Source organism: Lepisma saccharinum, chromosome 21 (assembly GCF_977018435.1).
Source record: "Lepisma saccharinum chromosome 21, izLepSacc3.1, whole genome shotgun sequence".
In the NCBI taxonomy this organism is placed as follows: domain Eukaryota; kingdom Metazoa; phylum Arthropoda; class Insecta; order Zygentoma; family Lepismatidae; genus Lepisma; species Lepisma saccharinum.
Window position 1 is genome coordinate 5,687,382 of NC_139249.1, and position 16,253 is coordinate 5,703,634.

Here is a 16,253-nt window from a genome sequence, read left to right on the forward strand (position 1 = left end):
CACTCTAAAACATTCAATTTAAGGAGGATACATTTACCGGAAGTTATCGATAAATCGGCCTTTGTAGTACCAAGCCATTCTTACTTCTGTGCTAGCATGAGGACAAGTACAATTCCAACAATTGCTATACCAAAAAGGTCCAAATTGTTGCATTCACTTTGCAAAGAATTCGAATCATGGGCAATTTTCAGTGCCAATTAAATATTATACGTATTACTACAAATAGTTATGCAACCGCAAGATTTAAAAAAATGAATGTATGAACATTGCACCGGATTTCTGCTGCAGTAATGTTCTACTTCAAATATGTAATTAAAAATTGAAGAATCTTGGGACACTAACGTAATTTTGTGTGCTAAATGTCAAATTGTAGTGCTCATATTTGGTCCTAGGCTGAAAAAAAAAAAAAAATAGTAATTCAATACCGATCAGTACTGGGTGTATATGATATGACTTCTTGAGACTTATGAGAATGATTTAATCAATTATGCATTATTACGTAACTTGTCTAATGATGCTGATAATGTCATATAACGAATATTCCATTACTCCAAGTCCTTTATTGAATGAGTCCACACACTAGCCAAACCTATCACAATACCATCCTTACTACTACAGTGGGATTCACAATGATTGCTCAGCAATTTGTCCACCACTTTTTCTCTTGCTACATGTTTTTAAGGCCTGGATTTTTATGTATGCTGGTGCAGAGGTTGTTCAGCGGCTTGTTTGAATTCTTGAAGCTCTCATTGCGTAAAAGAGAATTAAACATTTTGATCAAGGACGTATTTAGAGGGCACGCGCAGGGGGTCCGCCCCCACCCCCGAAAGTCTTACCAAGTACAAAATTAAATTATCAAAATACTTGTTTGGCATTTGTTGTACAATCAAGGGTTATTTATTTCCGCCTAACTCAAATGAAGACCAGGATTACACTGGGATCATACCGCTTTGAACTGACAGTAACAAAGAAGATTCATCAGTCATCATACTACTGCTCATAACATTGTGCATAAAATATTAATCAGGAACTTTACTTTTCATCAACTAGACATCATTTTTTGTTATTCAATAAATATTAGATATTTTTTAAGTTAATTTACCTGCCAGGAGAGTTATTTTATACAAATTTTGTCGATCTTAACCACATGTAAGATACGTATATATGATAATTACGTGTTTTATATTTCTATTCTTATACCGTCTCTTTTACCTATTCATGTAATAATAACAATATTAATTTACCCATTTTTCACGATACGATATGATTATGAATATACATAAATTATATTAACATGTTAAGTTTAAAGATTTATGTTATTATTGATGAAGAGGTTTCCTCAGGATATCAAGCAGGTGTTATCCCTAGATAACCTCTTCATCATTCGCAGCCACGAAAGCTTCAAGAATTATTTTATTATTATTATTATTTGAGAGACGGTTTCGGACCGAAATACATATATACACGTTTCCAGAAGCACCAGCTACGCTAAACTAAAAATTAGTATGTTTAGAATAAATGTTTGTGCGATATATTTCAATATTCTGCAATGCAGGGCGGGTGGACTCCGGATAACAAGGACTCGCAACTCCTCAACGCGTGCATCGCTCAGTAACACCACGGGTTCACCGGGTTGCAAATGATGTGCATCAGATATCAAAAGCAAATAAAGTTTACAAGCTAAGCACGTAGTTATATCAAGACTGGACAAAAAGGGAAAGAGTAACAGCGTCAAAGAAATATATAAAGTTCCGTGTTCCGCTACATCATTAAGTACACAGCAGCACGAGGCTTTAACTTAACTTCCAACGGAAAATCAATATACGAGCTTAATGCTATTCTGTACGTGCTTGAAACGCTGTTTGAACACAGATTCGCAGTGCGCTTGCTGGTTTTATATAAGTTGAGTATACTGCCAGCCTCCGTGACGGAGTGGATAGAATAGCGTGCTTCGAAGTCAGAAGTTCTGGGTTCGAATACTGGTTAAGAAAATGTTTCATTGTACTTGTCTTCTCATCTATTTCGTCAAGTCTCTATTCGTACTCACTGTGTCGCAATAAATCTAGGGACAGAATACATACATGTAGAAAAAAACAGATTAGTCTCAGTTTGGTTCTGGTGAAAAATTATTTGTTTGTCGCCTTTTTAAATAAATATTTGGCTACGAGAGGCTACTTTTTGATCATTCAAAACCAATTTCCTCTCTCCCTCTCTCGAACGGATTAATCGATGCCTAATTGAGATTAACATCATTTATGTAATCGAAAAATCAACATAAAAGCGTATATTTACAATAATCGATAACTACCATAGGCTAAATGTAATTAATATTCCTGCACAATAACAGAAAAATTTATTAGCTCGAACATTAGAGTGTACATGCACAGAAACCAGGTGTAATATTCTTCCATTTAACTCAAATAATAAATAGTGCCTTGGGAAAGTTTTGGACAATCTAAAAAGAAGATGTTTATATGAAAAGCCACATAACTATGTTTTCAGTTTCTTCTTGACTGGGGCGGGTAAACTTACAACAACATATGTATTCAAGCGAAGCTATTGTTGTTTTAAAATATGAAGAAATAAGTGACATATATTTGCTCATTTGGTGTCTCCAGTAGAACAGTTTCTCCAACGGAAAAAAAATGTTATTACTTCAGAATAACTATTACCTATTATTATTATTGCTACTACTCAAGCAAGTAATGACAGGGGATAGGTAACGTTCCTTTTGCATGTAGTACAGTGCCATGAAGGCACATTTAGGGAATGTTGGGGGAAGTAACACCACGCTCCGGCCGCCTTTACCCCCAGGAACCCATTGATTTGAGGCTGGGTGAGCCCCTTAGCCGTTTTATGCTGGTACAAGGCCGGAAAAATTCCGACCTTAGATCACCCGCCCCGGGAATCGAACCTGAGTTTCCCGTGTGACAGTCAAACGCTCTACCGACTAGACCAGCGAGGCTCTCAATGATTTGAAGATCATGTGTATTATACAAATATAAATTTAATTGACGCAGCGAGTTAAAATTAGTTGCTAAACAAAGATACTTTCTTAATCCTAGAATCATTTCTCCTATATCAAGGAACCACTTCAAGCGGAAACACTGGTTGATAAGTCCAGTATCACCTTATGCTAGCCACTAGCATAGGCTCACAGAACAGCCGATGCAGCAAAACAAGCGCAACAACGATAGGGGAGGTCAACGCCCCTTTCAAAGAAAGGGCACGTTCGATTACCAATATTCATTTTCTCACTCGCCGAGTTTAGTGGGTACACCAAATGTATTCGCACAAGAATATGTGACATAACCTAAATTTTGAATAACATGGATCAATTCATACAGGCTCTATCATGCTCAAAATAAAATCCTAGATACGTTAATGAAAACTTGAAAGTGTTTCCGTGTCAGTGTATAAAATATACTAGCAACGTGTACACTAAGAAATATATTACTTAATTTCCCCTAGTGACTTGCAATAAATATATTATGTATCACTAGAAAAATATCTGCATCTAATTATTACTCGGACTTGCAGCCTCCATTAATGCAGACGGAAAAACGAATTAACTAAAATACAACAATGGCGGATAATGCTCAAATAATAAACCATGAACTCCCGTTTCGATTCTTCCCCGGGGATGGGTATTCTTTCTTTTCATCAGGACGTCAATTGACTCTTGGTATCTTAGTATGGGAATTGAGCGTTAAACTATACGAGAGAAGGGGGATGTCTTAACAAGATTCAAATTTTTGAACCGGGCGTAGAGGAATAATGGTAAACTTTCTCCAAAAAATGTTCCTAAATCGCCTTTTCTTCAAGAATTCCAGGTGGTAGGCTATGTTGAATAACTTCTAAAAATATGTAAGAGGGAAGCTGGATTTATTCTTTGTACATAAACGCTACGAACCCAGGGGTGTTGAATTATGCTAAAAGTGGCAGAAAAGCGACGCTAATAACAAGAATCAAATCTTTGTTAACAAAGTGATTTTTAAATGAACGGCAGAAAAACAGCGACGATGAATCTGCCCGTGGTTCGAACCCACTTCCTCCAGCTTCCACACAGTGTAATGTCCAAATCGATGCACGGAGGCTAAACGAGACGAAACTAATGCTTGGGATCAAACCATTCACGCAAGGACAAGCCGTCCAAGTGCGGTGTCAACTCGTAGCTGAAATGTGGCAACGCAGCACACCGTTTCCCCCTCCTTTTCTCGACTTGCGAAGTGATAATGGAATGGGGAAGATCAAAATTCAGCCACGAATTTAAACTTCCGTATACAATAACAAATGATCTGATAAGCCTACACTGTATCCTAGGTGCATAGCATGAAATCATTCATTCATTCATGCAAAGGATGTTACTAGAACAAAAATAGAAACGATACAAAAAAGAAAGCATATATTCACTTCTGTATACTTTCATATTCGACGAAGACATAGTTCACAACGCATTCTTTAACTGTTGTGCTTACACTTTCAGAATAAGCGGGGAGGATTTTCTGAGGAAAAGAGAAATGACTAAATTACAACTTCGAAAAATCAAAATTATTACGTTTCATCGTGGAAATAACCCAAGTAAACAACAAACATTTCCTTATTAGTGTTGTATTGGATCACAAGTTTGCTTATTCAACATCTTTAGTCTTAAAAATCTCTATTTATCAAGTCAGAACCGCGAACCGCAGCCGTATAAATTCCAGAACCACAGTTTGTGCGGAATTAACAAAGAAATATTTATCCGCAACGATTGAAACTCCCCCCACCCGACACAGATTCTGAGTCCGCTTACGCGTACAAATACTCTACTTTCCTTACATAATCGCCATACACGACAGAATCTTAATAATTCGATTTCTTTCACACTTAGTAAACAGTTATGCTCCCCGAGACCACATCGTAATTATTGATGTAGCTGTTAACCAAACATTACAAATCGCTCATATTGCAGAAACACTACTCACAAGCATGTCTCTTTTATTTCGAAATTATTTCATTTCTCTTGTTAACGTACATTGGATCTACGTTATCCCCTCCTAGCACTTGGAATGACTCGTATATAAAACTATTTCTCTTTTAAATTATTTTACAACACAAATGTGCTGCTTTTCAATTTTTCCTTTTGGTTCGCGTTGTTCTCCCCGCTATACAAAGGGTAAACTGCAGTACTATTGATGCCGAGACTGTAGAATGAAAATAAATTGTCAGCGTGAAAGAAACCTTCGACAAAAACAGCTTTTGACTAAAGCCCAACAAATGGCTATTTACAGCCATGTTCAGGCAACGGTGAACTACGTTGATAGATTTTGACGGAAACTAAATTTCGCTAACAGTACTTCAACAGAGAGTACGGAGATGATTGTGAGAAAATGTTTATAATACTCACAAAAGTCAAGAATATTATCAGAATGAAAGAAGAATATAGGTTAATTGTGAGGAAAAATATGACCGAAAATGTGACCCAATTAACTACATGATACAGCAGAAATTAAATACCACCAATTAACATCACGCTTTACGCCAAGGGGTCGATTCAAGATTGTAAATGAACTGCTCGCTCAGGCTTGCAACTTCGAAAAATCAAAATTGTTACGTTTAAATCGTGAAAAAAAAGCCCAAATATACAAATAATCTTTGAAAATAACAAATATCTTTCATTTCTGTTAAATCTTACAAATGACTACTGTACTGGCCACTCTAATTCTATTTATTTTTATTGTTGAGCATATACACGGTTGTTTTTACTACATTACATGGTAAATTGTAAATAAACACAAAATTACGATGCTTCCCTGGTGCAAAAAAATATAATTTTTGGGACTGCATTAATTATTTAATGCGTTCGTCGCATAATAAATTCCATTTGGTCATGTTTATACATTAAAAATGGGCGTTGCGAGTACACGATTTTCTTCTTTAGATTGGCCAACTGCACGTAAACATTTTCCTTGAGAGGAGCGTAAACTCAAGGTCAAAATGGGCGAACAAGTTACTTGAAGTTCCCGAGCCTAATTGAGAAATCAATAGAGCCATGTTATCTTGTAAGTTCTCATTATTAACAATACATCAGCTACTGTTATTGTTTTATTCGAAAACTAACAGTTTACGAAAATGTATATATCATAATTACATCTACCAATATATCACATTAATAGCATAATTCACATCGTTCGACTAATACATCATTCGAATCTAGCTTAATAATTCCTGGCGCATACCTTTATTGTGAAAAATTGAAGACTGCACTCGTATTTTCGCTACTTTAAATTTCCTAACCAATCACTTCCGGCTCAGAGATGCGCGACTCTGCTACAAAAGAAGCACAGACCCAGTCATAAGCGAGCGACCAGTTTGGAATTTCTTGAATTGTCAACACCCCCCTCCCCCTCATACGCTAGAGCACGAAGGCCATATCGATTCAGCTAAAAGCACGTAAATCCACTGCAATACAAACAATCGCCATAATTAATACTCGAAATTTGCCACTAAAATAATTACGAAAATAATTAACACATAAATAATAATAATAAACAAATACATAAATATTAGTACTTACCTCCCCATGGTCGTCGCTTCTCCCCTCCGGCGTATTTTCAGGCAGGAAATATAAACGTAAACTCGACAACACTTGTTCGCTATTTTTATCCTCCCACAACAGTTGCAGCTCACCAATGCTCACTAAATCTGAGTCACTCCATATTTTGACGAAGAAAAATTCACTCAAAGTTAAAACCTTACACTTTCCCTCCTTATAATATTTAAATGCTCGGTAGAAAGTATATGGTCCATTGTGGCCGCATGGTGTACCAATCAACTGAAATGAAAACAACCTCACATCAGTAATTTCTACAAATGTGTGTCATGCTTTTTCTCATACAAAACAAGGATACGCACATTTCTACACCAAGTAGGCTTACAGATAAGGAAGGCCCTGAGCAAATGTCAATAAAATTTACTGATTATCATTTTTAAATGCACTGAATATTGATTGAACTATGTTTATTTTATACTACAAATATTCAAAAATATATTGAGCAAACTACGTACCTGTATTTTGCTTTTATCCATCATAGAATTAAATATATTCACGAAACGAACAGAGCACGCCACACTACAACATCAGTCTACTTTGTATTTACTCTAATTATATGACGTCACCGATACAGTGTTTCCTACCCAGCATGCACTGAGCGAGTGTGGCTTAGAATGGCGGAATGTTATGCCATATGACACAGGATACAAGCAGAGATGAAAAGCGGGATTGTATGCTGAATGAAGTTTTACTAGGAAAATAACTTGTGTTTGATGCGTAAGTCCTCTGTAAAGTTTGATTTTACCGAAATTAATGGTAATCCTGTGCTTGTTATGAAGAAAATGTATGGGAAATATGAGTACAAGGTGTAACCGGTGGTGTGAATTTTCGTATTTAGCTGCAGGTTCTTATTCAGCTATAGTTGGAAGATAATACAGTTATCGACGTGCATATTTATTGTTACAGTGTGCTTTTGTTGATACACTAGAATAACACTTTGCCGTAAAATTGAATTCGGAGTAATTAATATCAGCCGTTATGCACATCATTCATGCCACACGCAACATTTATGACGAAACATCATTTAAAGAGGGCTGAAGCAAAGGTAATTAATTACAATTCACGGATGTGTAAGGGAGTATTCTTTGATAACCATTCATTCATGAAAGCTCAGTACATGCTGTAGTTCAAATAATGAATGATTTGTCCTTGACAGGTGTTTGTCTAGTCTGCAATACACCTTTGCACTGAATTAGTTGTGTTTACTTTTCTCGTCATAATTCTGGGTATGAGTTGAGGTTTACTACGTAAATGTTTAAAAAATATGTGTACTACATCTGGTTTTAAATATGCCTTACATTGTAACATGAAACACCTACAAGAAGAGAAATTCTGCACAAATATTTCCTTGCAAGTGGGCAGTGTGCATGATACTGGATAATAGGAAGGGAATTCTCTTCGATCTCAAAATATCAAATTTTGAAACCACATTAATGCATTGGGGAAAGCGGGGTGGAGAGATCGCTATTTAAGGATCATAGGGTGACTAATCCCAGCATTTGTCATTTGATAATTATTTCACACATGTTAAAAATATGGTATCAGTTGCAAGAATGTGTTTCTATCTGTTTGTTAGATTAGTCTTTTCTACACAGTTTTTCTTGAATATCACTCAAATATCGTGTGTTGTGACAGCATTTGCCAGCTTCAGTGGCATGCTTAATTCTGATGTGTTCTTACAGTGTAGGACAGGACCAATAATAATATAATTCGTTCCCTATTTAAATCATGCATGCATTGATTTAATCATCATTTGAACACTATCTTTGTATTCCAATGCCTGCTTTATATAAAAGAAAACATTCACACTTATGAGGAGTTAGGGTGTTCACAAACCTATCACACCAGAAATAGGGATTGTTTAGATGTAATTACAACAAGACACAAAAAATTTTTACTACATGTCGGTTAAGTTTCGCAATGCTCTCCCTTTGTGTTTACAGCAACTGCCCTTTTTAAAATTCAAAAGAAAACCAAAAAATATTGACTGATAATTGTATATATATGGCAGAAGAATTCTTTGAAATTAATTTTGTTAGGTAAAATAGTTATGCTTGTAAGATAATAATGTTAACTACTAAATTTATGTAGTTGTGTTACATTTCTAAGATGCTGTTGGGATGTTTGTTTGTAAGTTTTATATATACTTTATTAGTATAAGGCTAGGTTATATTTCTGACGATTGTAATATATGTGTTGTTCTCATGTGTTTCTACAATAAAAAATATTATTATTATTCATAATCCTTATGTAAATCGAACAGTTAAATTATTATGCCTGGCTACTACATTTGAAAAATTACCATGTGCAAATCAATGGTTTACTTGAGCATTTATGTTTGAAGTCCCATGCAGTTGGTGCACCAGTAACTGCTACAAGCTGTTGTAATGCTCCAGTTATTGGATAATATGGCTTAAGACAAAGCAGAAATGATTTGTTCTCGGGAGAACGGATTTCTTCAATTTTACAGAAGAAACTACTTACGGAAATGAGTTTCTGTAGCATTTTCAAAGGTCGTGGAGGTATTTTCTTTCATCGTTGAATCTATTTGACCGGGAATTCATGCATTTTCGAAGAGAAATATATCTTCGACGCACAATTGCAGTTCTTCTTCTACGTCGACTGGATGTTCCGTACGTTTGATGACATAACACCCTGTCAATGTTTCCAATCACGCCGTTGTTTTGCAAGAAGTGAAGGTTATTTTTTTAAAAAAAAAGCTGTATAGCATTGTTTTACGAACAAAAGTTTAACTATTCTTGCCTAACCTAACTTAACCTTGCCGGAAATGGTTCATGGGGCTATCTGTAAATGGTTTTTGGGGCTATCCTTGAAGGTTGGAAACACTGCATACCCACTGTTGATCCATGACGCGCCAAGCTGTGCCCGCCATGTTGTGTCTTACAGAAGCGAAAGAAGGAAGAACAATAAATACTCGTACTGTGAAAAATTGAAATTATTTCCACGAGAAAAGCAAAATCCCACCTTAAACAATGTTTCACAATGCACAATAGGTAAGTACAAATGTTAAAAATGACGAAATAAACAAGTGAGAGGTGTTCTCCCGAAATCAAACAGGTACCCTAGGAATTATTGTATCCCGGTTGGAACAAGTCCAGTAATTCAACAGGAAAGTATTCATACTATGGGAATGAGAGACGCAGTAATAGATAATTCAAGCACACGTTTTCCGTGAAGTAAAGTATTGTTAATATAATACAGGGGCATTCCAGCGTTATGTGTGCAATATTTTGCACATAAAATTTAAGGTTCTAGACATGATATTGGATTATACTATTCATAATGAACTGATTTCATAGAATTATGAGGTACTTTATGGTGGCTGCTAACAAATGAGGAAAAACTTGAGTATGATGGCATATACTGAATGCATGAAAAGCATCAACAAAATTGTGTTAAATGTGTGACACTATAAAAATGTATCAAATTTCAACTTCATTTGTGTGTGAATCTCACAGGCTGCAGATGTTCGTAAAAATGTTCGCAAATTACTTGCCAGCATCAGCATGAACCATGGTAGCTCAGTCGTTAGGGCATGTGACTACCATTCGAGAGACCAGAAGAATTTTGATAACTTGACGGTTTACTTAGATGAAAATGAAATAGAGTATGCTAACCATGTAAAATTTCTAGGATTGATCATCGATGATAAATTGGTCATGTCTGTGATAAACTCAAAAAATCTTTATCTATTGAAAATACTTTCACAATATAATATTAAGGAAATCAATATGAACCTGTATTATGGTCCTGTTTATCCTCACTTAGAATACTGTATTGCAGCTTGGGGAGGGGCAGCTCACATACATACAAAAAGAGTATTCACACTACAAAAAGGGCTGTTAGACTTATATGCAAAATACCATCCAGATCCTCATGCAGAATTGCACTGTGCGAAATCCAAATTATGACTGTATACTCGCTGTATGTTAATAAATCTATTATCTATGTACTTAATGACAAAGACAGAAATGAAGAAATTCATGGACATAATGCAAGACAGACAAAACTTGCATATCCAGACTAAAAGATTAACTCTGACAGACATCACCGCATTCTGCAGGTATAAAATTCCACAACGACCTTCTCCATTTGCTAAAAAATATCACTCCCTTAAGGAAAAAATTGCAGCTAATCAAAAAATACCTCACAGACAGAGTTCTGTATAACATTAATGAACTATAAATTAGATTTGGTACAAATATCAAGTAGACAAGGAAATGTAATAATACCATAGAAGGAACAATGTAACTCTAATTTTAAAAAAGTCATGCATGTACTATATACAGAGCATTCCCTGACATTTGCTACGAGACTCGGCTGCAAGCTGCCCGGCGTCAGTACGTGTCTTTCCCGGTGAATGGGATCCTCGACAGTCGACACTACAGTCTGTTTTTTTTGCTCTCCCTGCCTTCACTCTCTTTCCCTTTCTGTTGACGTTGCAGACTGACTCAAGTATAATCCTCCCTCGGAAGTTGTGTTATGTCGTGTCCGGGTGTTGAAGATTGTGGCTTAATATGGCACCACAAAAAGTTTACATTACAACAAAAGATTTATCTTGTTGAGTGTTACTTCGGAAAGAGGAATTGTGGAGAAGTGCGACGACGTTTTGCAACAAAATTTCCTGGTGTTCCCGTTCCACATAGGACCACTATATTAAACCTCGTAAAAAAGTTTAGAGTAACAGGGTCAGTTCTGAATAAAGTGGAAAGAAATACCCAAATGTACTTACTGAGGAAAAACTCAATGAGATTGGACAAAGGTTAGAACAGTCTCCTCGGAAATCTATCAGCTGCCTCTCACAAGAAACGGGTGTTTCAAAAACCCTCTAGGTCCCCCAATTTGTCAGCCTGCGATTTTTATTTATGGGGAAATCTAAAAAATTAAGTATACAAAGACAATCCGCACACACATATATATAACTGTGTGTGTGTGTGTGTGTGTGTGTGTTTGTTTGTTTGTTTGTTTGTTTGTTTATCATTGTTTTTAATATTGTGAATGTAATGTACAATTTATTTGTTATCACATATGTGCAGCATGTGAAAATCTTTTGTTCTTATACTGTAATTGCTTGTATACAATACCTTATATTTTCATGTATCTGGATGAAATTCATACCCATTAAGAATGGGTCAACGGATGAATAAATATTATGATTATGACCAGACTTCGATCCCCAGTGGGGTAGAACCGGGATTTTTTTTCACCTGCTCAAGTGGCTCCTGCACCCACCCATCATCATAAAGTGGGTACCTAGAGGAAACTTGGGGATAAAGGTGGCCAGGAGCATGGTGCTGATCACATCACCCCCACTTTTAGGAAAGTGTGGGGCCCTTACTCCACACCCCCTGTATGCCTCCATGGTGTGTGCAAAGCACAGGGGAGCACTTTACTTCTTTTTATTAACATGGATGAATTTGGATGTGATGAGCAATATAAATGTGCACCCTGCAATTTTTTAATGGTTAACTTACAAATATACCACAGAATGAAAACTGTAAGGAATCAGCATTTCTGTCTGTTTCGATTCACATAATATGGAACTCCTTCAAGCCATATTTTTTTCTAAATGTAATTGTTGACTGCATATGGAAAATCAAACCAATGGACTTAACACCTGATTCTGGTATCAGAAAATAAAAGAAAATTAAATGTGTTGAAGATAAACTATGCACTCTTTTGAAGTAAGTCTTGAAGCTTTCCTGGCAACGAATGATGAAAAGATTCCCTGGGACTATCAACAGGTGAGTTGTGGAAAGGATTCCAAGCTTACAAGGGCTAACATCACTCTCATCTTCAGGGTAACATATGAAGGTGAGAGTGACCTTATCTCTTGAAAGCTTGGAATCTTTTCCACAACTCACCTGGACGATATCCCAAGAGAATCTTATTGTATGCACCCTTTTCTTCACCATTGAAGTCACTGCACCTTTTTGGGTTGACAAGTATAATATAGTGTTGTACCAAGTAATGGACCATGTCTTGAAGAGAGAATTTCCAGTGGTATTTCAGGCAACATTTCTTGATTGCCAGTTCTGCAAATTGAACCTAAACGTCAGTGTGAAGTGTCGTTATTCCTTAATCACATTGACATCTTCATGATTGTTCATGTTCTCACATTTGCCACTGATTCATAATAATTTGAAGATACATGCATTGTACTCCCATGTATTATTACAATTAATGTACTTAACAACCCCACATTTACTACAATTTAAAAAAAAAAACATTGGATAATTGATTGGTAATTACATCATGTGTTGCAGTGTAAAGTCATATTGTTGGTTATATTTACTTATCAAGATATACAGGATGCCCACCCTTTGTAGTCAACTTATTAGTGTACATGGAACATCCCGCAAAAGTGGTCCTACTCTATGTAAATAATGAAATGAATTAATCTGAAATTATTAGTGTTTAAATGTTCGTGAGTGCATATAATTTGCATATTTTACCAACAAAAGTTAGTAGCCCCGTCTAGTTCACTGCACAATTTGACTCTCATTGCACCGAAGCATTCAGTTGGTTACCGAGTCGTCTGGTTCGTTGATTTGGAGTCAGGTAGTGTATTTTGTGTCTGCACCATTTGCACTACATTCTGGGTCTGTGTATGTGTGGTCACATGGTGAGTGCTAACTAATCAAATGAACGTTTAAAGCATCAACAGGCATTTGTTGAATCTTCTGAACTTGAACACTGCTTTCCGTCTACTTGGTTGAACGTCATTTTACTTACACCACCCTGACATTGGAATACACCTGCACTACACCGAGTGTCAAAAAGTACAGCAAACTAGCATCTGTAGCCTACATACTTCACGGACAAATGAAGTCAAATTTTGCTACATTTTTAAAGTGTCACACACGTAACATGTTTTCTTTCGTTAATACTTTTCATGCATTCACTCTGAAGTTTTTCTTTTTTTTAATTTGTTAGCAGACAACAGAAAGTACTTCATAATTCTACGAACTTAGTTTATTATTAATATTTGAATTCAACCTCATGTGTAGAACCTTACATTTTGTGTGTGAAATGCTGGAATCATAGACATCAATTTATAGGGGGGTTAACTGGCATGCTTGAGCATGTACTCATGATGTCTATGATATCAGTTTGTATACCGCCGTAATTTGAAGATTTAAATATATATATTCTTTTTTTCTATTGAAATATATTTCAGGTCAAGGTGCAGCTTATTAGAGGGTGGAGATGGGTTACATTATATTGATTTGGATAATATGTTGAAAGTATATTTGAAATTGGATTTAATTGTAATTAATTAATCATGAGTGCATGCTCAAGCATGCCAGTTAACCCCCCTATAAATTGATGTTGGTCATTTGATGATAAAAATAGAATATTCATTGAAATTAATGCATTTTCCATTAATTATCATGACAGCATATTAACTTTTAAAAAATAATGAAAATATTATTTTCATATTCGACCACTTAATCTAAGAAACAAATGGTTCCAAAATTATATTTATATGAAAAGTTCCCAAAACATAGACTTCATTATTATAATTTCCGAATTTCAATGATATTCTTAGATTGATGTGGGTTCAAGTTATAACAAAATATGAGGCGATCTCCATAGTGTAGTGTTTAAATGCCTGGAGTCTCAGATTTGAATCCCGGCCTGGGCATGGGTGTTCTTTGCAAGTTCCTTCATCAGTATTATCATATCATCACTCATCCTTATCATTGTGATTGGCTAAAGTGGCAGAAAACATAAATAAAATTATAACAAAATATGAGAATGGCTGTGTATTATATGGTATCTATGGCTTGAAAGTCATAGGAAAATAGTTGTCAATTATTTGATTTTTCAATGATTGATTTGGTTTATTTTGCTTTGCTTTTCTGCCTCTTTTGGCTAATCACAGAGATGAGATGAATGTTGATATGATGAAATTGATGAAGAGACAATGAAAAAGAATACTCATTGGAACCTTGTACCCCTAGAGTCATAGTGTGTTGTAATAACGTTCGTGGGACACCCTGTATCATCAAATTAAGTAGAAATCATGCAAAAACCGGCAATCGAGGTTATGCGTGCAAACTGTCGATTTGTAACGAAACGTTTGCCTAAAGTTTCCTACCACTTGCAGCTGGAGAACGTTTTATCTTCGATCACATCACATACGGCCTCTAAATACTAAGCCTTGTCTAGCAAGAAAAGTAAACTATCCTTGCCCCACCCAATCACCGCTACTGGCAATTACATTTGAAATCTAAGTACTTGTGTATGTGTACAGTATATAAAAATGAAGTAGTTTATCAATTTATAGCTCTTTTGTATGTTGTTTCCTCTCATGATGAAAAAGTGTATGCCAGTTATTATTTTTTTCCACCGCTGATCTAACATTTTATTTACCGCTCTCCTCAGTTTTTATTTACCATAAATTTGTCTCCCTACTAATTAATAAGTTTATTCTTAGTTTACAAAAGAAAGTAATTGTTTACTACTAATATTAAGCAGTTTTACGTCAATGACCTGATTCAAACATCCCTGCTGGTGCCGATGTTAGTGCATCACACTTTGAAGCTAGGGATCCTAGGTTCAACAGTTGAAGAGCCAAAGTTATTTCATGTTGGTTGTTCCCTCATTGGATTCATTACTCTCATTGTCATGACACTCGTAGAGAGGTAAACAAGTGACATACAACAAGTGCAGCACAAATAAATACAAGGCGTATTGTGATTGTGTTTCAGGGTGTAATGCAAAAGCCTGACCCAAAATGCAGCTGACAGTGACGATTGAGAGCACCTTCAGTGGACGAGCTGCTGGCTATGAAGTCCAGGAAGTGTCCGATACCGATCTTGTGAAGAGCTTAATAGAAAACTATTGTGCCTATAAGGTATGTTTTTTTTATAAATTTTATATCTTATATTTTGCAAATTCAGTACATTTACAGTGTGGTTTCTCTTCGTATTATGCAATGTTCTAATGCATTTTCATATATATATATTTTTTTTTTTGGTAATGGTGATATGCTCCTGAAATACATATGAAATTTCACCTTGAAGGTTTAGGATTAGAGCCTATTTATGCATATTTCAACTTCTACTTGATAGAGCATGTTTTAGCCATTTATTGGTCACATTTTGCTATTTCCAAAGTAGGTGCTCTTGTGGTTTTGGTTTTTTTGACTGACAACAAGTCATTTACATTGAAATTTGCATAAAGTATTCACTATATGTAAAATGTAAACTGGAATTTGTGGATTCGTACAGCTGCTGAAGCAAATGTGTCCACTTAGGACCAAGCTGACGTCAAAGTGGGTATGTCTGACACTTGTACACTATGCAATTCACCTTCATAACATTCCATCAGTAGCGAGATCAATGAGTGAGCAAGCATTGCCAATCTCGGCTGCACAATGTATATTGTTAAATTCTCGCCAAAGAATGCATAAAGCCAACAGGATGGCAACAAACCTGGAAAACCAGGAAAAGTCAGGGAATTTGAGATGTCAAAAAAAGTCAGGGAAATGTCAGGGAATGTTTTGTCTTGATTGACTTTTTTTTTTTTTTTTTTTTTTTCGGCCTCAACTTTTAAGTCCCTTTTATGCATGACATAAACACGGCACCAGAAACCAGTGATGGCGGGAGGAGAGAGAGAGAAATTTCCG

General features: G+C 35.8%; 2 protein-coding genes across 4 annotated transcripts in view; one reads left to right on the plus strand and one right to left on the minus strand.

The window, feature by feature from the left end:
• Positions 1-7,135, minus strand: part of LOC146004378 (uncharacterized) — a 134,150-nt gene extending 127,015 nt beyond the window's left edge. Inside the window, exons 1-2 of the mRNA XM_083143179.1 lie at positions 7,051-7,135; positions 6,560-6,817 (exon numbers count right to left, since the gene is read on the minus strand). Of these exons, the coding sequence (XP_082999305.1) occupies positions 6,560-6,817; positions 7,051-7,074 (282 nt within the window). The 5' untranslated portion in view covers positions 7,075-7,135. The remainder of the gene's footprint in view (positions 1-6,559; positions 6,818-7,050) is intronic.
• A 62-nt stretch (positions 7,136-7,197) lies between these two features.
• Positions 7,198-16,253, plus strand: part of LOC146004418 (ectonucleoside triphosphate diphosphohydrolase 1-like) — a 143,284-nt gene continuing 134,228 nt past the window's right edge. For all 3 annotated transcript variants that reach the window (XM_083143267.1, XM_083143266.1, XM_083143268.1), the window contains exons 1-2: positions 7,198-7,312; positions 15,334-15,479. In XM_083143267.1, the coding sequence (XP_082999393.1) occupies positions 15,360-15,479 (120 nt within the window). In that variant the 5' untranslated portion in view covers positions 7,198-7,312; positions 15,334-15,359. The remainder of the gene's footprint in view (positions 7,313-15,333; positions 15,480-16,253) is intronic.